The 25,149-nt window shown below is 36.4% G+C and overlaps 3 protein-coding genes across 4 annotated transcripts in view; 1 reads left to right on the forward strand and 2 right to left on the reverse strand.

Moving 5' to 3' along the window:
- Positions 1-25,149, forward strand: part of LOC100118582 (pre-mRNA-splicing factor SPF27) — a 79,665-nt gene that overhangs the window by 12,063 nt on the left and 42,453 nt on the right. The gene's annotated exons all lie outside the window — the stretch shown is intronic.
- On the reverse strand, positions 1,626-9,719 carry LOC103317193. 2 transcript variants are annotated; one of them, XM_031921516.1, is made up of 5 exons: positions 9,596-9,719; positions 8,541-9,107; positions 6,277-8,096; positions 5,401-5,823; positions 1,626-1,815 (listed from the first exon to the last, which is right to left on the reverse strand). In XM_031921516.1, exons 1-3 carry the CDS (start codon positions 9,690-9,692, stop codon positions 8,038-8,040), a joined length of 723 nt encoding a protein of 240 aa, XP_031777376.1. In that variant the 5' UTR covers positions 9,693-9,719; the 3' UTR covers positions 1,626-1,815; positions 5,401-5,823; positions 6,277-8,037. The 2 variants fall into 2 exon arrangements, with proteins under 2 accessions (XP_031777376.1, XP_031777375.1); XM_031921515.1 differs by lacking the exons at positions 8,541-9,107; positions 9,596-9,719 and having other exon boundaries at positions 6,277-8,041.
- LOC116415896 lies at positions 9,827-11,219 on the reverse strand. Its single transcript, XM_031921520.1, has 4 exons — positions 11,020-11,219; positions 10,798-10,917; positions 10,129-10,302; positions 9,827-10,051 (listed from the first exon to the last, which is right to left on the reverse strand). Exons 2-4 carry the CDS (start codon positions 10,847-10,849, stop codon positions 9,849-9,851), a joined length of 429 nt encoding a protein of 142 aa, XP_031777380.1. The 5' UTR covers positions 10,850-10,917; positions 11,020-11,219; the 3' UTR covers positions 9,827-9,848.

Genomic DNA, 25,149 nt, shown 5'->3' on the forward strand with positions numbered 1-25,149 from the left:
ACCGCAGCATTTAAGGTACAGTAGAAGAACAAAATAATTTTAAATTCGTTAAAAAACATTTAGTTTTTTCTGTCAGTTGTACTGATGGATGTGCTATCTTAGCCTCATCTAGTACAAAGAAAATTGTTCTTTTTGATTTTCTTTCACCTGACATTTACTACGACGAATGCAAAGTTAGTTTGCACGGCAAATGTTTTGAGTTCAAGTGACTTAACGACGCTCAACATTTTCTCTTTACCCACTAACTAGATCACACAGCAAAATTTCTTTCTACGTGACCTATTACGAACTAATACGAAGGAAGTCAATTTACAATGACGATGCACGGATTTTACAACGCGCTCGCCTCGAATTAATATTTTTCACTTTTCCGCCTTTAGAGAAAAATTAAAAACCAGAAATATATATTTATTCCCTGCACTGTCGGTGTGCGTCCAGTTTTAAGTCAGTGTTTAATGCGTCTAAATTTAATCGTATACTTCGTGTTGAGCACATATCTCCTGTATTTGTATGCATATTGCAGTAGTGCGGGAAAGTATTTTGAGCAGCAGTGCGGGAAGGTACTATTTTGAGCACTTATATCGGTGCACAAAAATAAATTTATCACACTTAGTTAGGAAAAGTGTATCACGAGTTTACTTCTACGCAATGGCGTTTGTGATTTGAGCGTTAAGATACGAAGCAGTATTTGACTTCATCATATATGAGTACTTGGTATGTTGCTTGAGTATGCGGCGTCTACGTTCCTTGCAGCTCACGAAAAGGCAAATCTCCAGGTAAAAAATACAGAATAAGTATTTTAGAATAGATGTTCTCGAATAAGGGGTATTTTAAGCTCATATTTATTTATCATATCAAAATTACTTTTATTTAATAAACTCTTCAATCACAGAACATAAGAATGTAATACAAATATCAATTTGTAAATTACAGAGAAACAGATTTTAACTTTAGATAACATGGTATTTGTTTAAGATTAACCGTACATGTTTGTTTTCTTGCTTAATGATAACAACAATTTTTAAATGCTAACGAAATTATTACATAATGACTGTTAGAAAAAAAATATTTTGATTTGACTAAATCATAACATCTAGTTATATCTAACTTCAAACTAAAAATGACTTTGTTGATACATTTGATTGTATATTATGTAATAAATTGTTCTCCATTATTTCTATATCGATCGGGCGTTTTAAAACCCCCATAACTATTTAATAAAAACCAAAGAAGAAAACGTGCATGTTTTGCAGCGCTTATGAGTTACGGGTTATGGGGCTTTTGAAACGCCGAGCTTAGGGATTTTCGAAACAGCTCCCGGGCTTTAAGGCACTTCCTCAAAAGAGTCGATATATAGAGATCTCTTTAACATTCAGTCAGTAGTCTTAATTCTAAAGTCAACGGAAATTTGGTATCGTGTTACGTTTTCCTTTAAACTAATTTTTATTTTTCAAATAGTCTTATTAAATATCAAGACATGAATCTTGATCCAAATGCAAAATCTAAAATCATATAACTCTCTATATTTGGTATCAAAATTAAAACGTATAACGTGTCTTTTCTTAATATAAATAAAATAATCTAAATATAAGCTTTGTATTTAGCAGGATTGTTAACTAGATTAGTTAAATATGATCTAATCGTTTTTAATGGTTTATCTTTGATACATGGCAAATGTTGTTGCGCATTTCGCATTTGTGCATTTGAAGGTATCTTCTTCCTTATCAAGTAACTTTCAAAAAATTTGCACATCTGATTTTTTTTCATCCTCCGTGTATCTTTTGTAATTGTTTTTTGGTTTTACCATTGATGTATCTGTAAAAAAATGACATATGTAATTATTGTTAACAAGATATATTTTTCAAGTTTTCTTTTATATATACAAATTTGCTACAGTACTATACGAGCGCGACTATCTGATGATCAAGATCTGACACATTCTACTTTCGAACATAAAAAAATACGTACTACGAAATTTCTTATCTAAACAACATTCCCCGGAGAGCAATATATTGATAGCGGCTATTGAAAATTGTATTATTTGCATGTTCTCGACACTGGCACATTTAATATAGACGTTTAATTCGTTGTTTAGTAATCGTAACGTATTTCAAATGTCATTTCAAAAGGTCATGCTCGAGGTTATGTTTCATACTTAATTATCAAGTTTTCAATACTTAATTATCCAAGAAAAGCTGCTCGAAAATGGATTTAAACCATGAATTCTAAATTAAAAAAAAAAGTAGCCATGATTTTGACTGACTATACTATAGTGCTGTAGTGAATTTGTGAAATATTAAATCTAGTATCCATTTAAGATAGGATTTTGGTATTTTTTGACTAAAAATTCGAACATATACATTAGGGTGTCCCTTATTTCCAAGGTTGCAAAAATCTTCGCTCCCCACCCTTGAATCACTTCTTTTGTACAAAAAAAATGAGAGAGAAACAGGTCCGGGATTTAAAAAAAAATTTTTAACCGTGCCTGTAAGCTCATCTTTTTTCGCAAATATTGTTATTTCCGAAATATCTTGCGAAATCGCGTTAGATTAAGCATCTACCTAACAAAAAAAAATAGAGGGTTCTAATGTATCATTTCTTATGTAAAATTCGGCGCAGAATCCGAATTTATAGTTAGATTTATTAACAAATAAATTCTGAAGTCGAAAAATCGCGATTCACGTTCGAAAACTCCCGATTTTTAGTACAAAAAGGAAAGTAGCCTTTCTCTCATCCTTGTCAGATGCTTGAAATGAGTTAAATATAGCTTTTTCTTATATAAAATTCGACGCAGAATCCGAATTTACAGTTCGATTTATCAACAAATAAATTCTGAAGTCGGAAAATCGCGTTTTACGTTCGAAAACTCACGATTTTTAGTGCAAAAGGGAAAGTAGCTTTCCTCATCCTCGTCAGATGTTTCAAATGAGTTTAATATAGCTTTTTCTTATGTAAAATTTGACGCAGAATCCGAATTTATAGTTAGATTTATCAACAAATAAATTCTGAAGTGGGTGCAACGCATCACACGGCCACATCTGATACTTGGCTCGACTTTTTTCTGGTTGACAGTCAGGATACGGCCCTCTCCTACTGGAAAACTGACACAGCGTTCACTGCAGGGCACAACCTTATCGCTGCTACTCTTGATACTCAACTCCTGCAATTATCACCTGTATCATATCCTTTTGAAGACTTCAAATTAATCCGTGCTGAAGCTCTCATGAATTTTCTGGATGCATGTGAGTGGTCAGCAATTGTGACCTTCTCTCTTGACGAACGCGTGGATATCTTGAACTGTTCGTCCAGATAAAAACCATCACCGTGGTATACTATGGGTTTTCGTAAAAGTATACGAGAGCAAGACTGATTGTATGATCGGTCCTCTGAATCACGTCTACCTGCTGAAATCTATTCATTAGCTCGTTATCAAGTACATAGAGTCATTTCGGAGGCCAGGCTAAACTATCACAAATCTAGAAAGAACTTGAACATCTTGGCCTTATTGATTCAAAAAAAGCTCCACCTCACTAACTACTATAGATCAACTAAACGATCACATCACTTCAGTGCTGTATTATATGCTGCGAATGAGCCAGGCGTTGATGGTTTTTTGAATGAACTGAATGACTTTGAGTACCATGAGGACTTCACTTTTGTTGAGATTCTTGACATTGACGCTTCTGAGGCTATCCAGCATTTCTCAACACAGGCTCGCGGTCATGACTATGTTCCGTAATCATTCATTCTCAAGACACTTTATTTTGTCGCCGGTCATCCGCAGAATATTCAAACCCTCTTTGAATAAGTCCTGCTTCCCTCTAGTCTGGAAGAGGTCTATTAATCGTACAGTCAATAAGGTTTCTAAGCCCACTGGTCGCGTTTATATATTGAACTCTTTCAAACCCGTTTTCGTAAGGACCATAGTACCCAGACTGGCTTGATCAAGCTTACTGAGGATTGATCGAAGAAGGCCACCCTCCTCCTTCTGTTTGATTTCTCTAAAGCATTTAATATGGTGTATCATGCTCGACTCCTCAAGAAGCTCTTATCTATTGGTCTTGCTAAACCAGTAATCAGATGGTTACCGTCCTACCTCTTGGGAGGAGAGCAGGTTGTCTTCGACGACAAGAGTTCGTTGTCTCGTTTTCGTCCTCTTAACAGAGGAGTGCCATAGAGATCTGTCCTTAGCTCACTACTGTTATTTCTCTACGTAAACGACATCAACCAGTGTTTCGACCTTGATATGCTGCATATCATCTACGCAGATCTCTTGAGGTGTTATATGTACTTTTCATGAGGATGAGCAAAATTTCTGAACGTATAAATAGCTGGGCCACATTTAACAGACTAAAGCTTAATGTTTCTAAAACTAAAGCCATTGTGATTGACTCATTCTACATCAATAAATTTTCCACTTTGGTCAATAGCTTCATGGGTGGTCTAAGGGTTGATTATGAGTCTTTAGCACGCAGCCTGGGGGTTATCCTGGACTTGAAACTTAGTTGGAAGGAGCATGTGTCATATTGGTTTAAACGTGCTCATTCGCTTATATATCTTATTAGGATGCTTATTTTCCCCATTATTGACTATTGCTCTCTCGCTTTTCTGGATATCTCGCAAGAGCTTGACACGTAACGACAGAGGCTGGTCAATAAGTTGATTCTATATTTGTTGATTCTACATTCACCCACACTCACACTCACATACACTTAACTGCACGTACACCCTCACCCATCTACACACACGTTAACACATACACTAGCACACATACACGGAAAACACATTAAACTCTTATTTACCTACTGGGCTTACATTACATCTCTTATACTTATTATTTTTAAATTATATAACATAATGTACGCACAATAAAACTGTTATCTAATCTACACGGAAAAAAATTTTGAAATGCTACAACTCCTAAATCCTCGGAGATAAAACAATAACGTGAACTGTATTTTTATATTACGAGAAGATGCATTGCAGAACGTCCGAGTATGTTGGTATTGAATGAACTCGGTGTTGGAAATCCCTGGGTTGTTGACGTTCGAGTATTTCGGAAGTTCGCGTGTAAACACGCGCACCTCGGTTTTGGAAATCAGGGATTTCCAACGCCGAGTTCATTGAATACCAACATACTCGAACGTTCTGCACGTCACATTAGAATTGAAAGAAGTCAAATTTTTGGTTTCTACAAATACCAAGATTTCTTTGAATCAAGAATTCGCAACCCTAGAGGTGTGGCAGTTCAAAATTTCTTTCCGTGTAAATCTAATCCCTCCCTTTCCCTCTCTCTCTTCCACTTTCACTCTCCCTTTCTCTTTCTTGCTCTCTCAGGTCAATAATTCAAGGACATAGCATTAAAAATTACTAGTTTGTGATCAATCAAATATTACTTACTACTTATGTTTAAAGAACTGTCCGTTGATTCTTCACGTGCATGATTTGACTTTTTACTATTATGCAGTTTTCTCCTTTGTTCTGAATATGCTGTTACTGTGATACTAGTCTCCGAATCGTTACTTGAATTGAATACTTTTTGTTTCCTATTCTTCTGTTGGACCAAATCTGAAGTAGAAGAATCATTATGGGAATCGTTGCTACAGTTAAATACTAATCGTTTTTTTGACTTTGATTTTTTTGGTGGGACTACTTCTGGTGAAGAGCCCTCATTTTCAAAATCGCTCCCAGTGTTTGATAGCTTACGCTTCCTTGTCTTTTTTTTTAAATTTGCATCCTCTTGTGTAGAATTTAATTCTTCTTGTGATGAGTTTTCCGTAAAGGATTCGGTCATGTTTATTCTCTTATTGTTTTCTGGAGTTTCTAAATAAAAATTATAATGAAATATATGAGTGAATTGACAATAAATTATATAAAATAAGTTTATAGCACTGTGTAGCATAAATCCGCATCTATGTCACGCTTACCCGTGACATAAATAGTCCATTATGTGCTCGGTGGATTTAGGTTCATCAGTGCTATAAAATAACGCGCGATATACGTGCCATAAGTCGTATACCATATGTCATATGCTACTTGTATCGTAATATACTAATTTTAAATCGTCATTTGTAAAAAGACTAGCACAGTTTAAATGTTTTACTAGGCCCAACTCAACACATAATTAGCACAAATTTCTAATAACGCATTTTTTTCAAAATATCACGACAATGTAAGATTTTTTTTAAATACGTATGAAACAAAGGACAATTATAGCAAATATTATGATAAAAACCCTACTATAAAAATAATACAATTTTGTAGAACGAACATTACCATTTTCAACATTATGTTTAGACTCTTGTCGCTTATCAGTTTCCTTTACTTCTTTATCCTTAATATTTTTCTTCCAGAAGCTTTTTCTAGGTGCTTGGATACTGTTACTATATCTGCTACAGTATCCTGCTGATATACGTTTTCATGAACGGCATTACGGTGACCCATAAATTTTGATATCCAAACAACTTCACCGCCGGTAGCACCGTCATTATATGATTCGGTAGCTAAGTGTTTCCTCGTTATTGTTCCGCGAAGTAAATGAGGTTTATCTGCCCCACATTGTGTCGAAAATTTACGTATTGTATCACAAGTTCTGATATGCATATGTTTATGCACATTCTTGTTAGGAATTCCAAACACGTAAGGATTGCTGTACCTTACCTTAGCTAAACCTCTAAATTTAATAATAACATTAAAACATTCTCTTAAGTGCTTGTCTAACAGAATTGGAACCGAATTATACAATTTTCCGACGACCTCAAATCTACCGTATTGGGTTGCATGTTTTCTATCTGAGACATTCATATTTTTCCAATTAGGATGAGACTTATTTATAACAGTTATTTTTTTAAAATCATTTATTTCAATTCATTCCGTTTCCCCGGCTCTTTTCTGTTAAAATGCATCACTCCCACCAATGTTGCATCTGCAAGATCACGCCAAATATTATAATATTTTTTGCACCAAGCATCTGCGTCAATATCTTCAACGTCCTCGTTTATTCTGTTTAAAGTCTTTAATGCATTCAAATGTTTATTTTCTAAAAATGTATCTAATTTATTAATATCTTCTGTACTTACAAGCTCAACTTGCTTATTCTGTTTGTTTTTCAAGTAAGTTGTAGTTGCTATTTTATTAATATCTTCTCCAAATCGATCTTCGCACAATTTGGCATAACCCTCAACTTCCTTCTGAACTGCTTTTCTGCCTGGATCTTTACTCATCAAGATATCGCAATGATTAACTTTAGCTGCTTTTTTAATTAACATTGTTAAAGATGTTGCTGTTCCAGGGTGCGCAAAGCCACTTCTTGAAAACCCAGCCACCTTTTTAATTGCTAAACACGTGTCTTTGTAATAGTGTGGTCTCATAACCAATTCAAAATCTGATATTTCTGAATTAATCTTTCTGATTTCTATTAAAAAATTAGCATATGCTCTTAAATATCCGCAGATCATATAGTTTTGTCTAGCTTCAAGATATTTTTTGCAAAACGATTCACCACATTCTAGAATTAAAAAATCACTTTTAATGATTTCGAAATATTGTTCATTTTGAATTGTTGGTAGTATTTCTACTCTCATTCTTTCCGACAATCCTTTATCACAGTGCAAAAATTTTTGTCGGCCACGTAGAAGTAGTTCTCTGGTTTTGTTTGGAAGATTCTCTGTGTCTACTTTACAGTTGTGGTTTTTTATACTTAAATTTGTATAAGTACCATTACAATCAGGACAGACTTCCAGAGCTCTGCTCTTCATTTCTTTCTGTGGTTCAGGTCGTCAAGCACACAAGAATTTTCCCTTGTGATATTCGAAGTTTGAATTATGAATCACTATTCCTTTATTTCTGATAAGGGCAATGGCATTGCTTCTTGCAGCTGACTTTTTTGTAAAAACTACGAATGATTTAACTTCTGCTTGGTCCTTGTGCTTTTGTTCTAAATGACGGCCCAATTTACTAAATTTATCCTTACAATAAGGACAGAAATATTTTTTTCCATAGCCTTTATTATTTGTATTTTGTTTCATATCATACACCTCAGATATTTTCTTCTTCTATCGTTACGTTTTGCGCTGTTATCAATTGTTTAGATTTATCTGAAAATTAAAAAATCATCTATAATAATCTAAAATGAAATAGCTTCACTAACTAAATGATTCTACAATTTAACAAATTCTATAAAATAATTACTGTACATATAACTAAAATAATTATTTAGAACACTTAGTTTACGTTTAAAATGGTCTTTACCGTACCCCTAAATAAATTATCGTATTTATTCCCAGTTGCCAGTAAATAAAACACCGCATAGACTAACTTCTATAAATTGCAACGCAGAGATTTTTTAAAAATAGAAACGAGCCATCGCTTTGAAGCTTCTAGAAGTGAGGTTAGGCGACGTTTTTTTCTTTATAGTCGGAGATTAAATACAATACATTACGTGAAAGACAATGAAAAATATAAATTAATGCGAATAAAAATTAACTTAAAAAGAGACAAGAAAAATTTATAAAAATCAATATTGTAAAATTAATACTCACTTTTTTGTACTCGTGAAGCCTTCTTATTCTTTGGATTAGAATCTTTAGTATTTTTCGATAAAACATTTAAAACTTCAGATTCCGTATTAGAATAATCTATAAGACGACCATCTAATTTATTTTCTTTATTTTTATCAGATCTATTAGAGGTTGGAGATTCGTTCTCTACAATCTCGGTTTCCAGAGGAGAATCTGCTAACATATCAGTGTCCGGTTTTTTAGTACTTTTTTTTTGTTCTCGTGGAACCTTCCTATTATTTGGATTAGAATCTTTAGTATCTTTTGATAAAACATTTAAATCTTCAGATTCTGTATTAGAATAATCTATAAGACGACCATCTAATTTATTTTCTTTATTTTTATCAGATCTATTAGAAGCTGGAGAATCGTTTTCTACAATCTCGGTTTCCAGATGAGAATATGCTGATTGAGGTATATTAGTTAATTCTAATAAAGGTGTTGCAGGAACATTAGTATTTGATCCAGAATTTTTACAAGAATTTTTATCGAAGCTAGAATCTTTCTTAGAGTTTGTCGACTGCTTTTTCTTCGATTTATTCTTTTTCGCTGAAAATTCGAAAATAAACTATGAAAATGATTCCTCATTAATTTATTAGTTACATATAAACTAATTGTATGAGAAAAGAGAGATCAGGAACATCAAGAAAAAACCTAAGGAGGGAAGGGTGAGAAAAGCAAAACAAGAAATACAGAAGATGTGTAAAAAATAGATCCAACTATCCGAAACATTACTAATGAAAATTGAGATTTAGTTGTAAGCAATACTGCATCAGTAAAAAGTGAGATGGAACATTAGAAAGTGTAGAAAAGGCGGATTAAAAAGGTTTCAAAAAGATTATTTGTAAAGATGTGAAAAAAGGAATACAAGTAAGTGAATTTAGATTAAGATGAGGGCTTGAAGGGTGGTATGGGAAGATTGCGTAAACTGGGGAGATGTATCAGGACTAGTAGGATTAGAAAAAATAATAAGAAAGAGAATAACAAAACTTTTGAAAGGAAAAATAAATTATTTTTTATAAATCGATACTACTTACTTATTTTCACTAGATGAATCTCCCTACGATTTCGGTTAGATTGATCTGTATCTTTCGGTAAAACAATCGTAAAACAATCACTCCGAAAGGGAGACATTCAGAGAATCAGAAGGTGATTTCATTTCTTTACTGTTTTGTAATCCATGCGAGACGTCCGATAAATTTTTATCCTCCGACTGAGGTTGCAAAAGGCAATCTAATGTCGTATGAGTATCCAGTTTTTCCGATCCATTGGACATATTTAATAAGTCATCTATAGTCTCACGTTGCGAATCGGCTGACGCACTGATAAGTGGATCTTTTTTCGACTTTCTTTTTTGTCAATAGGTATACCTAATAAATCATCTGCTATAACACCAGTATCAATAGGAGAGTTTCCTAAACAATTTTCAAATGATTTAATTGATGAATCCAAATCATTTCCATCACTACTAGAAAACATCATTAAATCCAAAGCTGAAAATCATAAGATTTTGTTTAGGATTAGCCAGTACATTACTATAGCTAAAGAAATATATATATGCAAAACTTACATTTATCTTTTCCTTTCCTCCTTTTTGTTTTACGATTTTTATATTTCTTAAATGTTTTGACTACTGAATCATTTGATTGCAAAATAGAATCTCGAGCATCATTCGCTAATTTGTCCAGTACTTTGGGAGAGGAAGTTTTGCCTTTGAAAGTTGAAACAAAACTATATTCTAGATCTGTAATTTTTAAGTTTTATTTTTAATTTAGACGTTAAACAATCAAGTGTTTGTAAAGTTATACTGTTTTTCTTCAAAGTTATCAAGGACATGTTGGGCAAATAGCAGCGCTTTTCGATTCCAAATAATTGTAACATTCAAAATGATATTCACAATGAAAAACAGATATCAAAACACAATTAAATTAAATTTAATCTACCGATTTGCCGAAAGAAACAGTTGTTTATGTAAGTACACCTTCTATTAAACTCATAATAATAAGCTGCTGTTAAATTTTCGACAGATTAAGATATTCTTGTATATTAACATATATTTTTATGTATACAAAACCAGAGGGAGAAAGGTGGGGGGGGGGGTGATAATAAAATTTCACAAATTTGATTTTAATAAACGTGACTAACAAACAGCTACAGTAGTAAATTGGATTAATAATATTACAGGGAAAAAGGGCTTTTAAAGAAGAAAAATTCAGTATCAAAAAATTAATAAAATTACCACGAGTATTGTTCAACGCTGATTTTTCAATAATGACGGAACAATCAGCCATGCTTAGGGACTTAGCATGGTTATCACCCTCTCGGTTTTTTATAAAATCTTGCAGGAACTGTAAATTTTCTGAAATCAGATAAATAAATATAAAAAATTAACATGCAAAAAACATAATACGCTCCACGAGCGCATTTGTACCTTAAATATATTAAGAAACATATGTCTAACCTTGATGATGTAAAACAGTGCATGAGACTTTAATTCCAGCAATTTTAACCTCATGAAACTTTTTATTCGTAATAATGTTATTACTTTCAACTATCGGCCAAGTTTTGTCGCTGGTTAACTCAATTAGCGACTACATATTTCCGCTGCAAATAAAAGATTACTCATGAAAGTAACATAAAACAAATCTACAAAGTAGTAAAACATTGTATTAATTTTATCATTTTTATTATCTTTATTATTTTTTGTAATAATTTAATGACCACATATAAAAACTCCGGCAGAAATGGAATCATAGTTTCTTGGTAGTTCTAAGAGTGCCAATCTAAGAACTAGGAAGTTTTCTTTGTCAGTTTTTGTTACAAGATGTAACGCTTTTTATCCTAGTACTTGGGCGGTTCTTAGATCGAGTATTCTTAACTTGTTACTAAGTAGAAACTGTCCATGATAGTTAGATAACAAGTAAAATCCTAATTTCATTAAGATACACTTAGATTAGTAATATCCGAGGTTAAATGTGAAAAGCTCGATATCAAAGGGTTTAGATAATATAGTTTTTCGTAAAGCAAAGTATTAAATAATGGTTTACATGCGAAAAATCATTTACGAAAAATTTCGACTGATCCGAAACTTGAACCCGCCCCCTGCACGAGGACGGCCGCTCGCCTTAGCCGACTGAGCCACGTGGACATTGTTACATGACATGTACGAATTGCGCCATTATGCATAACTCAATAACTTTATTCTGATAACGCATAATCATTGATAATTATTTAGTTCTTATAGTTGTAAAGAATACTAGATCTAAGAACCGCCCAAGAACTAAGATAAAAAGCGTTACATCTTGTAACAAAAACTGACAGAAAAAACTTCCTACTTCTTAGCTTTTATCCCATTTTCAATCGGCTAAATTTTACCAGGGAAGCTAAATTAAAATGATTGTATCAATTATTGAAAAACAATTTTTGCCCATCCAGCTATTAAAAGAAATTAACTATTATAATATAAAAAAATCATTAAATCGACTGTTCAATCTATATAATCTACAGCCTAAGCGCCAAAAACAGTTATAACCATTAAACTATGTATGCAAGTAAGCTTTGCAATATTACAATTTATTGTACATGTACAATGGATTGGCAACCCATCGTATTGGCATTTCGACAAATAATGCTTGCGCGAACTATCTCTTTTTAGAATTGACAGATCTGGTGGTTTAGCCAAAAGTTTTTCTTGCTCTTTTAGTAATCTAATTTGATTATTTTACAACATGAAATCTAGGGAATCAGTAAAAGATTGTCCATAAACAATTGTCATTGTTTGATTGATAATTGCCGATCTAAATGTTAATTTCGTAAGGATCAAGGACTTCTCAACCGAATACGAGCTTTATTTCACGCGAGCATTAGCGACAATACTCGTTAGTCCACTTAAATGAGTTTCATAAAAAAATTGCGATTGTTCAATAAAATATTAATGAACAAATATGCTTTCAGCATTGGGACAACTAATTGAAATTGTTTGATCGCTTAATGCTTGTCAAATTAATAATCTCGTAAGGATCCAGGACTTCTCAACCGAATACGAGCTTTTCTTCCGAAGAGCATTGTTCAACCAAATACAAGCTTTTGTTCACGTGAGCATTAGCGATAATACTCGTTAGTCCTCATAAATGAGTTTCATAAAAAAATGGCGGTTGATCAATAAAATATTAATGAACAAATATGCTTTCAGCATTGGGACAACTAATTGAAATTGTTTGATCGCTTAATGCTTGTCAAATTAATAATCTCGTAAGGATCAAGGACTTCTCAACCGAATACGAGCTTTTCTTCCGAAGAGCATTGTTCAACCGAATACAAGCTTTTGTTCGCGCGAGCATTAGCGATAATACTCGTTAGTCCTCATAAATGAGTTTCATAAAAAAATGGCGGTTGATCAATAAAATATTAATGAACAAATATGCTTTCAGCATTGGGACAACTAATTGAAATTGTTTGATCGCTTAATGCTTGTCAAATTAATAATCTCGTAAGGATCCAGGACTTCTCAACCGAATACGAGCTTTTCTTCCGAAGAGCATTGTTCAACCGAATACAAGCTTTTGTTCACGTGAGCATTAGCGATAATACTCGTTAGTCCTCATAAATGAGTTTCATAAAAAAATGGCGGTTGATCAATAAAATATTAATGAACAAATATGCTTTCAGCATTGGGACAACTAATTGAAATTGTTTGATCGCTTAATGCTTGTCAAATTAATAATCTCGTAAGGATCAAGGACTTCTCAACCGAATACGAGCTTTTGTTCCGAAGAGCATTGTTCAACCGAATACAAGCTTTTGTTCGCTCGAGCATTAGCGACAATACTCGTGAGTCCTCATAAATGAGTTTCATAAAAAAATGGCGGTTGATCAATAAAATATCAATAAACAAATTTGCTTTCAGCATTTGGACAAACAATTGAAATACCTGAACAATTAAAATCGTTTTTGGGGGTTTATACTGATCTTTTAATGATCTAATTTAATTATTCAACAGCGTAAAATCTAACGGATTAATAGATTTAGATTTAGATTTAGATTTAGATTGATTTTATTTTTGTACATTATGTTGTACATATACATTATAGAAGTTTGGTGAAATAAAGATAATACTTGTTGTGTCAGGGTGTAAGTGTGAAAGTGAGTAATGGAATTAAGTGAGATGAGATGAAAGTGTGTTCATGAGATGAAATGTTTGCGTTATGTTTGTGTATTTTCCAAATTGTAGAAGTGATTTTTAGCCGCCTGTTTAAAGTGTGATATGGACAGGGTGTTACGTAGGTGAGATGGAAGGCTGTTCCAGAGGTAGGAAGCGCTGATGAAAAATGAGTTCTTCAGCGTCTCCGTCTTGAAGGGCGGGATGTCCAGGGGGGTCACCTCACCCCTCACAGGCCTGAGCGCGACGTGGAAATCAAAATAGGCTAATAAGTAAGAGGGTACTGAGGTGTTAAAGATTTTTCTAAGAAAACATGCCATAAAGTATTTCCTACGTCCGGCGGTGGTAAGCCATTGCAACTCACGCCTATAAGGGGAGATGTGCTCGTCCCTCCTTACACCGTAGATATAACGGATCCCCGTGTTGACAAGCCTCTGAAGCTTCAGGTCGAGTTCTTGCGTCAGGTCATAGTAAGCCAGTGAACAGTAGTCGATGATGGGAAACAGGAGTGCTTGCACTAAATGTTGGCGCAATCTGAAGTTAGTGCTCTTCCGAAAAAAGTAGAGACGATACATTAAAGAGTGAGTACGTTCGCAAATTTGTGTGACGTGCTCTTTCCATGATAGTTTGGAATCGAGCACCAACCCCAGGTTGCGTACAGATGATTCGTAGTCGACCTGGGCTCCCCCTATATTTATATAGGTGTTGGCAGTAGAGGGAAGAGCATTGATATAGTAGGGGGAAACCAGGACGATTGCCTTAGTCTTACTGACATTGAGCGTAAGCCTATTTAGTGCTGCCCAGCCCATTATCCTTTCGGCGTTAGCACTCATCCTGACAGAACAGGAGTCGAGCTCCTCAAGGGGGCATTGGCAGTAGATTTGCAAGTCATCCGCGTAGATTAGATGGGATACATCTGAATCTAGGCAGAAGCCAATGTCATTGATGTACAACGCGAACAACAAGGGGCCCAAAACTGACCCCTGTGGGACACCGGTGTTTAGTGATAGGAATGTTAAGAGTTCGTTGTTGTCACCAATGACGCCTGTTCTCTTCCGGAAAGGTAAGATGCAAGCCAGCGGATGACCTGCTTGGAGAAGCCGAAAGAGGATAGCTTTCCGAGCAGCCTGACGTGACACACTGTATCAAACGCCTTGCTGAAGTCAAATAGAAGTAGCAGAGTGACTTTCTTCCTGTCTATTCCAAGCCTGACATCATCAGTCAGCTTAATCAAGCCAGACTGCGTGCTGTGGCCAGTGCGAAAGCCAGTTTGGAAGTTGTCAAGGTAAAGCCTTGTTTCAAGATATTCAGAAATTTGCTTGTGCACCAGCCACTCCAGCGCCTTGGACAGGAAACAGAGTAGAGAGATCGGACGGTAGTCAGTTACAGCTGTTGGAGAGTTGACTTTATTTAGTGCTCTTACGAGCGATGATTTCCAGGCGGAGGGAAAGCGTGCCTCGCTCAGAGACAGGTTGAAAATTTGACAGAGTAAGGGAGCGAGTATTGGCAGTGCTTTAGAAACTACAACCTGTGGGATGACATCACTTCCTCTGGCCTGGGTGTTAAAGTGTGTTACTGCAGCCGACACGTCCGATTCTGTGATTTCCCTGAAGATGAAGTGTTCAGGGAGGTCCAGACTCTCCAGGGTTCGCAGATACTCCTCAACAGATGGAGCTTGAGGGTCATTTGAGATGGAGCTAAAGCGTTCGTTGAGAGCATCCGGAGAGAACCGAGCAGGTGAAGGAGTTTTAGAAGTAGTAATACCAAGATTCCCAAGCTCTCTCCAGATCTCTGCAACGTCGGTCAAGGAGGACAGGCGTGAATAGTAGAAATTCAACCTGGCCTCCTCAATCCGTTTATGAGCGTCGTCCCGCGCGATTCTATAAAAGTATAGGTCCCACGGTAAACGACTTCTGCGAAAACGTCTGTAGAGTCTGTTCCTTTCAGTTAAAAGGTCACGAAGAGCCGCGGTAAACCACGGGTGACGTTTACGTCCAGGTGTCACGGTCTTTAATGGGGCGAGATGATTTATGGCGTTCGAGATGTTGGTGTTAAGAGTGGTGATGCATTCGTCAAGTGATGGCGTGGCGAAGGATGACCAGTCACATGCGCTAAGGAAGTCCCTTAGCTTCTCAGCACAGATTCCTTTGTAGTTTCTGTAAGAGTATGTAGTAGGTACGTGGCGTGGAATCTGTACGTCGAGTGTGGACGTGATCAGGTTATGTCCGTTGATGAAAGGAGTGTCAGTCTTCCAGTGTGAGAGCAGGCGATCCTGCTCATCAATCAAGCACAGGTCAAGCCAGGTGTCAGAGTTCTGTCTGTGATGGGTTGCACTATATGGTGCAGAAATAAGGGAGTTCTCATCAATGAAAGCCCTGATGAAATTTGCGTCTTCAGATGAGGAAATCTGATCAGCATTTAAATCTCCCATGATGACCTTCGTGGAGTAGTTGTGCATATGCATTGTTAGTTGTTCGATGAAGTTAGATCCCAGGATAAAGGGTGAGTGAGGAGGGCGATACACAACTCCCACGAAGATGGGCGATATTTCCTTAGATGTGATTTCACAAAAAAGATACTCTGGCTTACCCGGCTTGCCCGACCATTCGCCGTCAGATGACGAGATAACGCTAGCAGTCAGTGAATGATGAATGTAGAGGGCCACACCTCCACCGTTCCTGTTTCTGTCCCGTCTGTACAAAGTGTAATCATCCAATGAAGGGATGGATAGTATCTTGTCACTCAGCCAGGTCTCAGTTACAGCCACTACGTGAAAGGGGGGACGAGTGGACAAAAAGAACCTGATTATCTCAATGTGACCCGTAAGGGAGTTCGCATTGAAATGACAGACCCTAAGACCCTCAGACAGAGACACCTAGGAGGCAGATGTAGATGAGATGAATGATTTAGATGGTGGTTTTGGCAAGATGATAGGTGTGTGTCTTAGTGTGTGATGTCCATGCTGGCTGTTGGCGGCGATCGGGCCAAAAAAGCCTCAAGATCAGCATCGGTGGAGATGATAGTGGCCCGCTCACTGTCCTCGCCAGAACGGATGTAAATTCTCCCATCCCTCACGAAGGAACGGCAACCTTTTCTCCTCTTCGCCTCGAGCCTGGTCTTGATGCGCAACTTATGGATGTCTGGAGGAAGGAGCTCGTTAATGTTGACAAGTCCCTGGTGATCTGGGTAGAGAGCTTTCGCTTCCTCCAGTAGTGCATCATCGAGTTCGCTGGTATGAAGTTTACGCTTCCTGGCTTTGGCCACTATGATGGAGCGGGCCAGCGCACTGGAGGAGAGAGTGACAGCTAGGGGTGGAAATCTGCTGTCACCTTGGGCGTTGATGGTGTTAGCGTCGAGTCTCCCCATGGTTCTGACGGTTGCAACATCCCGCCTTAGGACCGTGGGGTCCAGTGCAGCCAAGACGGTAAAGGCCAGGAGATGCAGTGACGTCTCCTGGGTGTAGGCTAGGCCGGAGATCACCACCACATTATTCGCAGAGCGCTCCTGCTTCCTCTTAACCTCAGCCAGTTCACTGCGGAGGTTGTTGATCTCCTCGGAGGCAGGAGCACTGCTGATGTTGTGCTGCTCTGCGGGACTCCTTGACGACAGCTCTTGATATTGAGCCTGCAGCTCGGAGATGGAGGACTCGACATTGGTTAGTCGAGTCTTGAGCGCAGGCAAGCCGTCAAGGGCTTTGAGGCGGCTTTCAAGAAGGCCAAGCCTACTCTCGATTCTTGAGACCCTTTCAGACATGGTGTTTTGTGCCTGAAGGGCCTCATTCTGGATCTTCCTAATGTCATCCAGCACCGCGAATATGTCCTTAAGGGACGTTTCGATGAACGAAACCTGTGTTCTTGCAGGCGACTGGGTTCTGGAGCCCGCAAGAGAAGGAGGTGCCGTTGTTCTTTTTGTGCGCGCCCGTTCCAGGCGTGCCCTTGGCTGACCTATTTGCTGCTGCTGCCGCTGCTGCTGTTTGAGCTCTCGTCTGCGTGGTTTTTGGTGTGACGGTGGCATATTCCTCCGCACAGACTGCGCAAGCGAGCGTTGCAGTATCACTAACCATTATAGACCTGATGTTGACACAAATGGAGTGGAACTGCCGATTACACAGCTCGCAGATCTTCATTTTCCCTTTGGCAGCTTTATTACATTGAGCACACGTGAGGAGCGACTCGGCATTCTTCACACCAATTCCACTAATTTTTGATGTTATTAAGTCTCCGTCGACAACTTACTGGCAGTCGATAATGTAGAGCGTGTTGTAAAGTAGTAGCAGGTGGTAGGTTATCGACTGATAGGTAAGCTAGAGACTTAATACTCTCGAAAGCCAGATGGGGTGCTAATCGAGAGAGGTGAGAATTGACCGACCTGTGATTGATGATGTTGCTGGTGGTGTTCCGTGTACCCGACAGGTGGCTCCACGTGGATCGCTTTGAGGAGAAATAGACGCCGTGCAGCAAGGAGAAAAGCCGTGCAAGTTTGCAGGTTAGGTTACAGCAGGTGATGTTGGAGCAAGAAATTAGCGTTGAAAGAAGTTGCAGCCTCCAGTGATTATTATCTCACGATGAAGGTTGCAGAAAGGCGCATGCAACAAACTACAAAACAATAGGCCCAAAGGCAGCGTGCGGCAGTAATAAATCTTAGAAAAGTAAGCAGAGCAAAGCAGACTGTTGTACTTACGTGCGAGAGAGAGAGAGAGAGAGAGAGAGAGAGAGAGAGAGAGAGAGAGAGAGAGAGAGAGAGAGAGAGAATAGAAGATTGCCTGTAAACAATTGTAATTGTTTGATGGCTTAATGCTTGTCAAATTGTTAATCTCGTAAGGATCAAGGACTTCTCAACCGAATACGAGCTTTTGTTCCGAAGAGCATTGTTCAACCGAATACAAGCTTTTGTTCGCGCGAGCATTAGCGACAATACTCGTGAGTCCTCATAAATGAGTTTCATAAAAAAATGGCGGTTGATCAATAAAATATTAATGAACAAATATGCTTTCAGCATTGGGACAACTAATTGAAATACCTGAACAATTTAAATTGATTTTGGAAGCTTTTATTGATCTTTTAATGATCTAATTAAATTATTTAACAGCGTAAAATCTAACGGATCGATAGAAGATTACCTATAAACAGTTGCAATTGTTTGATCGCTATGTGCCGATCTGAATATTAATCTTGTAGGGATCAAGGACTTTGCAACCGAATACTAGCTTTTGGTCGACAGAGCATTATTGACGATACTCGTTAGTCCACTCAAATAAGTTTTATAAAAAAATAGCGGTTGGACAATAAAATATTAATGAACAAATATGCTTTCAGCACGTGGACAACCCATTAGAATACCTGAAAAATTTAAATCAATTTTGGGAATTTTCACTGATCTTTTAATTATCTAATTTAATTATTTAACAGCGTAAAATCTAACGGATCAATAGAAGATTGCCTATAAACAATTGTAATTGTTTGATCGCTAAATGCTGGTCTTATTTTTAATATCGATAGGGTCAGGTAAAAATAAATTACCAATAAAGACCTAAATTATTTTCTCTACTATATCTATATTAGATCATATTTATTGCAATATATCAAACTTTGATATAATACGTAAATATGCATTCTACTTGAATATATACTAAGCATTATCACCCGGCATAATCATGCATAACTAATCAGGTTTAGATAATTTTATATCTTGTTTCTCAAGTAAATTTTCTCTGGCTAAATGTATGAGATTCAAGAAGTTGCACTGTTAATTTTGTACAAGAGTGATAAAATATTTGTACATAGCTAGGGAAATACATCAATTATTATTTTTTTTTACATATAAATAGATATTTTAATGTTGATGTTTGCGAATAAAAAAATTTATAGCTAAATATTGATTTCAATAATTTATAATGGGAATTCTGGAAATTGAAGTGTTTATTTTGTGTAAGGGATGGAAACATGTGTCATGCATACTGCATGAATATAAACTATAATATAACCATATACTTAGGTCTCGACGATAAGCATACATGCACCATCACCTCACATAATCATGTATAATGAATACAGCTATGGATAATTTTATGTCATGTTTCTTAAGTAAATTTTCTCTGACCAAATAAAAGAATAAAAATCATCTAATTAATAATGGTATTATAGGAGCTTTGAAAATTATTAGGTTATTTTTCAAAGTATATATGATTCGTTTACTCTGTTCTGCGACATAATTTTGTACATTAGTAATGCAAAAGATCAAAGTTTTATGATTTCTATGCCAATTATCTAGTGCGAGTAACGATTTGTTAATTATGTGTTATATGAACACTGTATTTTAATAAGGTATTAAAAAGATATATATTTCTAATAAGAAATACCCATGCAGTATTAACTTTTGTATTCTTAAAATATCTTTCTTTTTATGCAAACTAACTCTATGAACGTGTTGGTAGTGAGCGTTGTACATTAACATGTTATTAGCATCTTTTTTACATCTAAAAAACTACGCTATAAACCACATCCTTGTTTACAACTAAGTTATTATTAGCAATAGTATTATGAGAATGACTATATGGCTCAGTAGGCAGAGTGTGCATTGATACCATACAATAGTACCAGCCAGAGTCCTATAGAGATTTTCAGAGACACTTATGTATAAAACATACCGATGTGCTCGGAAACACTGCCTAGTGAGTTATCGTGGCTCTCATAATATTGTTACTGATAATAACAGTTGTAAACAAGGATGTAGCTTACAGCGTGGTTTTAGGGTGGAAAGAATATGCTTAAATTCATATAAAATCATTGACAATAATTCACTTGTGCATAATAATAGAACAACCTTGTTGAGCCACACTGCACAACTAACAGTTAAACAATTCACATGCATATAGATAGGTTCTGTTAAAATATCCGATTCACAGCTGTATTAATTTACAGCTATTTTTCATAGCTATCATGTTGCATACAATCATGATGGAACACCACATACTTTAGTAGGTAGTTTTTCTGACGTAATATATAGATTTAAACTTTATAAATGTAAATAGTATAAAATAATACTATTTTTATTTCCTAAGAGAGCAAGCAAAGTTGCGGATAACATTCTAAATAATGAACTTCCACTAGTTGCCATCACAAATATCTTTTACGTAAAATGAGGATACAAAACTTTATAAACATAAAATGCTCTGAAGCACCTTAAACCAGGGTAGATCAGTTGACGAGCATAAAAATTAAGCATTTGTTCTACTAATGAAACTTGAGAAAAAATAGTGGGCGCATTGGCATGCTTATGAAATGAATCTGAGCATGGCAAAATGAAGGAAAAGCTCTCAATAGCCCAATGAAGATGAGATGCCCTTCAATTGGGAACTCAGGGAAGTTTATCAGTTCGTGATGGCCCTGTACACTGACATTTTTTTTTAATATCAATATAATTTAATTCACTACATTTTTTAACTTTTTTTAATATGGTTAAATTTTCAGTATAAAATAAACAATTTATAATGTTTATCGCTTGAAGACCACGTCCAGAACTCTACAAGAATTTTATTAGAAATTATTGTTTTTTTTTCTCTAAATACATATTACATATATAAAAAAATTCTAACTAGCTCTAGTACTATCCTTATGTAAAGCTCTATACTTTGTATTTTTTATTATTCTGTGCAAAAATCTTTTTTTGTTGATTTTTTTTTATAAATAATAGCGTTACTAATTTTCACGTATAGTACTTTTACAAAGAGCATTTTTATGTATAAACTTTCTTTAAAGATTGTTAGAATAAACTGTATTGCAGATATACTGCAAAAATATGCTCAATTTTTCAAAAATTAGCAGTCTATTCTATAAATAAATTATATATGTATATTTATATATGTAATAAAAGAAATACTTTTTGGATGGCCATGCACCTTCTGGGTGTCCCTGCACAGGACTGGTTGCTCCAAGAGTGGGATTGCTCTTGGGCCTGTGGTTGTTGCGCTGGGCCAGGCGCTCTCAGCCAGGCAGGTCCAGTCCACCACAGGCTGTGTTCGGAGAGTCCCTGGACGTCGGTGCCTCAAGACGCGATGTCTCCCGGGGTTCTCGTTCGTTGGCACGTAGTGACACTTTGCTTTGGGATCTAGTTTGTGAATGTGCGCGAAGAGTCGATCAAATCATCCAATAGTGATGTCGAAATAGCCTTGATTGTCCGTCAAACTTTACGTCTCCGCAACGTCAATCCAACCAGCGTTTTCCACAAGCACATTCTGACTCGGATTGAGCTATAGCCAACCTTTCATGAGGATTGTCAAGCCAACGTTCTTACATTTATAGATTTCAATGGCATTGATTTCATAGCGAATTTCCTCGAACATGTGACAGAAAGCGTTGTTTACCAGAGTCGTGTGAGCTACTACAGCTCCGTCTGACTTGGCGAGTCTACCGCTAATGTATATCATACTACGCGAGGGTAGAATGTACAGATCTTGATGTTGAATAGCGATGCGAAATTCATCACTGTTGTTAAACGATGAAGCGGTGTAAGGTTGATGAGGATGCAATTCGTAATGAGCAAGAGACTCATCGAACGTTACAGGAGACTGTATGTTTAGAATGTCTTCCATTTTTCGCGAGACAACAAAAGAATATACAGATTACTTTCCAGCGTGGGTGACAGCGACTCTTAAGTTTAGGCTTTTCAGAAACTGAATGTTTCGACGTGTTAACGCTTTGGAGGTCTGTGGAAGACTGATGTTTCGACTGCATGTCGGTCTGCTTTTATACTCTCTACCTACTTTGATATTATAAACAATTCCCATTATTGGGTTGGTTTAAGATGTAATCTAACGGTAATTACTTCTCCACGAAAATGAACAAGATTTCCGTCTTGATCGACTATGCGTAATTGTAGATGACTAATGCTTCGGACGATGACCGGAAGATAAATGACTTGAGACGGCACTTCAATGATCTTATATCCAGGTGGTACTGCAGGAAAGAACTCGTGCATGGTGTGAACAAGTTGACCATTTATATAGGATCCTGAAGTGATATTGCACTCCACTCGAAGAGCGTTCACTTTGAGAATAGTTACAGGTAAGTCTGAACTATGAGTTAAATTTGCTGGAAGTAGTTACTGCGTGAAACCGAGTAGTGAGCCGATCGAATCACGTGGACGAAAATCGATATCGCAACTACACTTGATTATACTGCGAAGTGTATTATTGTTTGGTTGCAAGCTGAATGAGATACCCTTGTGCAGCAATAGTTCTCGAAGGTAAGTATCTATATCCTCGATTTCGTAACTTCCTGTAGGTAACACAATCACTTCTTTACCAACATACAACTTATTAGCGTCTGTATCGATATTAGATATAGAATTGAAGGTTAAGAGTTTGACTAAGCCAAGGACGTAACTTTTTATACGGTGGCAGCTCGATTGCTGGAAAAAACTGTGTCTCCAGTACGGAATAAGTGTTCGAAAGACTCAAGGTTAATGAGCTCTCTTATGACAGCTTGTAGGATAATAACTGAATCCTCCGTTATTCCCCCTTTATATACAGCCGTTAGACAGGAATTTGAGACAAAGATGGCCACATTTGAAGGTATTATAATCTTGATATCTTTCATGGTTGTACTGAACTCTGTCAACTCCCAAGTATACAACAGATCTAATGGCGGCTGAAGGTCTCCAAAACTATCAATGTAGATTACATCATTTCCACGCTTACGATATGCTACCCAATGAGTTGCTGGTCGATCAGCATCGTCCAGATTCAGAACAGCTGATTCATTACGATGCGGTCCATCGGCGGGTAACACATTTCTCATAAACACTCCACGGTAGTTAGGAATTTTCAATATCTTAGCATACTTTATAATATCAGCATCAGTAAGTGCTCTATGAGGAAATCTCACATTGAGGATGTTGGAATCCGTGGGTAAATTGAGAACACTGAGGTTAATGTTAAATGAATAATAGTAATTTATTTATATATGGCAATAGCCATAGTCGGCAGTACGTCCGTTCGGCTCGGAGTCTTACAGGCAAGAGAGAGAGAGAGAGAGAGAGAGAGAGAGAGAGAGAGAGAGAGAGAGAGAGAGAGAGAGAGAGAGAGAGAGAGAGAGAGAGTATAGTACAGTGTCGAATAGTCTGACTCCACGGAGCTGAGTATACAGTATAGTATGCGCTTAGAGTATATACGCGAGGCATGCGCATTATGCTCGCGTTCGCTCGAGCTTGTCTCGTTGCACGAAATCGTCGTCAAACAGTAGATGGCGCGACGAGTACCGTTTTATGTATTACGACTGTATAAATTCACATATTACAACACGCCTCCTGAATTTTACAGTCGTGATATTTTTACATTATAATTCGATACATTTGAGTTTTCAATTTCGCATACAATTTGTCATCGCATTTTACATTAATTGAATTAAGAGCATTTCAAGTGAACTTGAGTCTTACAACTGAACTTGGCGATTATTACTTTGAACTTGGGTTTTTACAATTGAACTTGGAATTTGGTATGGACATTTGAGATTTATCTTAAGCCTTTTCTATTGTTTAGAAACTTTGTCTTGTCCAGACTCTTTGTGAGGATGTCTGCTAAATTACATTTGGAGTCAACTTTTACAATATTTATTTTGCCCATTTAGTAACTTTCATTTATATAATGATATTACACTTCGATGTGCTTTGAGTTTGGAGTAAAATTACCGAATTTTGCGATTGCGATTGCTCCTGAATTATCTTCGTAAATAGTTGTTGGTTCGTGTAAATTTATATCAAATGATTCGCTCAATAAATTTCTTACAAACAATATTTCGGAGACTGCCTCTGACAAAGCTACATATTCAGCAAAAGTTGAGCGTTTTGTTACCGCACCTTGTTTGTGGGTTTTCCAAAAAATTACATTACCATATAATCTAATTACGTATCCACTTGTGGATTTTCTATCTACATTATCGGCAGCAAAATCGGAATTTATCATACAATCTAGTATCTCGCTATTTATATTATCACAATATGTTAGTTTCAAGTCTTTAGTCTTGTACAAATATTTTAAGACTCGCATCGCATACTTATAGTTTTATCGTAGCAACTTTGATATCGACTTAAATAATTTACGCTGTACGATATATCTGGCCTTGTGCCTGAGCTTATATATAGCAGTTCTCCTATCAAGTTTCTGTACTTTATTCGTTCGTCTATTTGGCTAGCTTGATCTAATTTTAGATTAGTCTCCATTGGAGTATCATATAATTTTGCATTTTCTAGATTATATTTAGCAGCCAAAGATTCAATATATTTGGTTTGACTTAAGGTCATTTTGTGTCTATCATCGTTATAATCTATATCAATACCTATATATTGACTTATTTTACCTAAATCTTTCATTGCAAATCTTTGCATTAGACTAGCTTTTATTTCGTTTATTATATGTTTATCTTTGCAACAAATAAG

Source organism: Nasonia vitripennis (assembly GCF_009193385.2).
Source record: "Nasonia vitripennis strain AsymCx chromosome 1 unlocalized genomic scaffold, Nvit_psr_1.1 chr1_random0012, whole genome shotgun sequence".
NCBI lineage: Eukaryota > Metazoa > Arthropoda > Insecta > Hymenoptera > Pteromalidae > Nasonia > Nasonia vitripennis.

Excerpts from the sequence above, each read along its gene's own strand:
- LOC103317193 (XM_031921515.1), bottom strand. The coding sequence starts at position 7,757 with ATGAAGAGCAGAGCTCTGGAAGTCTGTCCTGATTGTAATGGTACTTAT.
- LOC116415896 (XM_031921520.1), bottom strand. The coding sequence starts at position 10,849 with ATGGCTGATTGTTCCGTCATTATTGAAAAATCAGCGTTGAACAATACT. Across the intron at positions 10,303-10,797 it reads AGCGTTGAACAATACTCGTG|ATCTAGAATATAGTTTTGTT; the intron begins GTAATTTTATTA and ends TAAAAATTACAG. Across the intron at positions 10,052-10,128 it reads GAGGAAAGGAAAAGATAAAT|CTTTGGATTTAATGATGTTT; the intron begins GTAAGTTTTGCA and ends TATGATTTTCAG.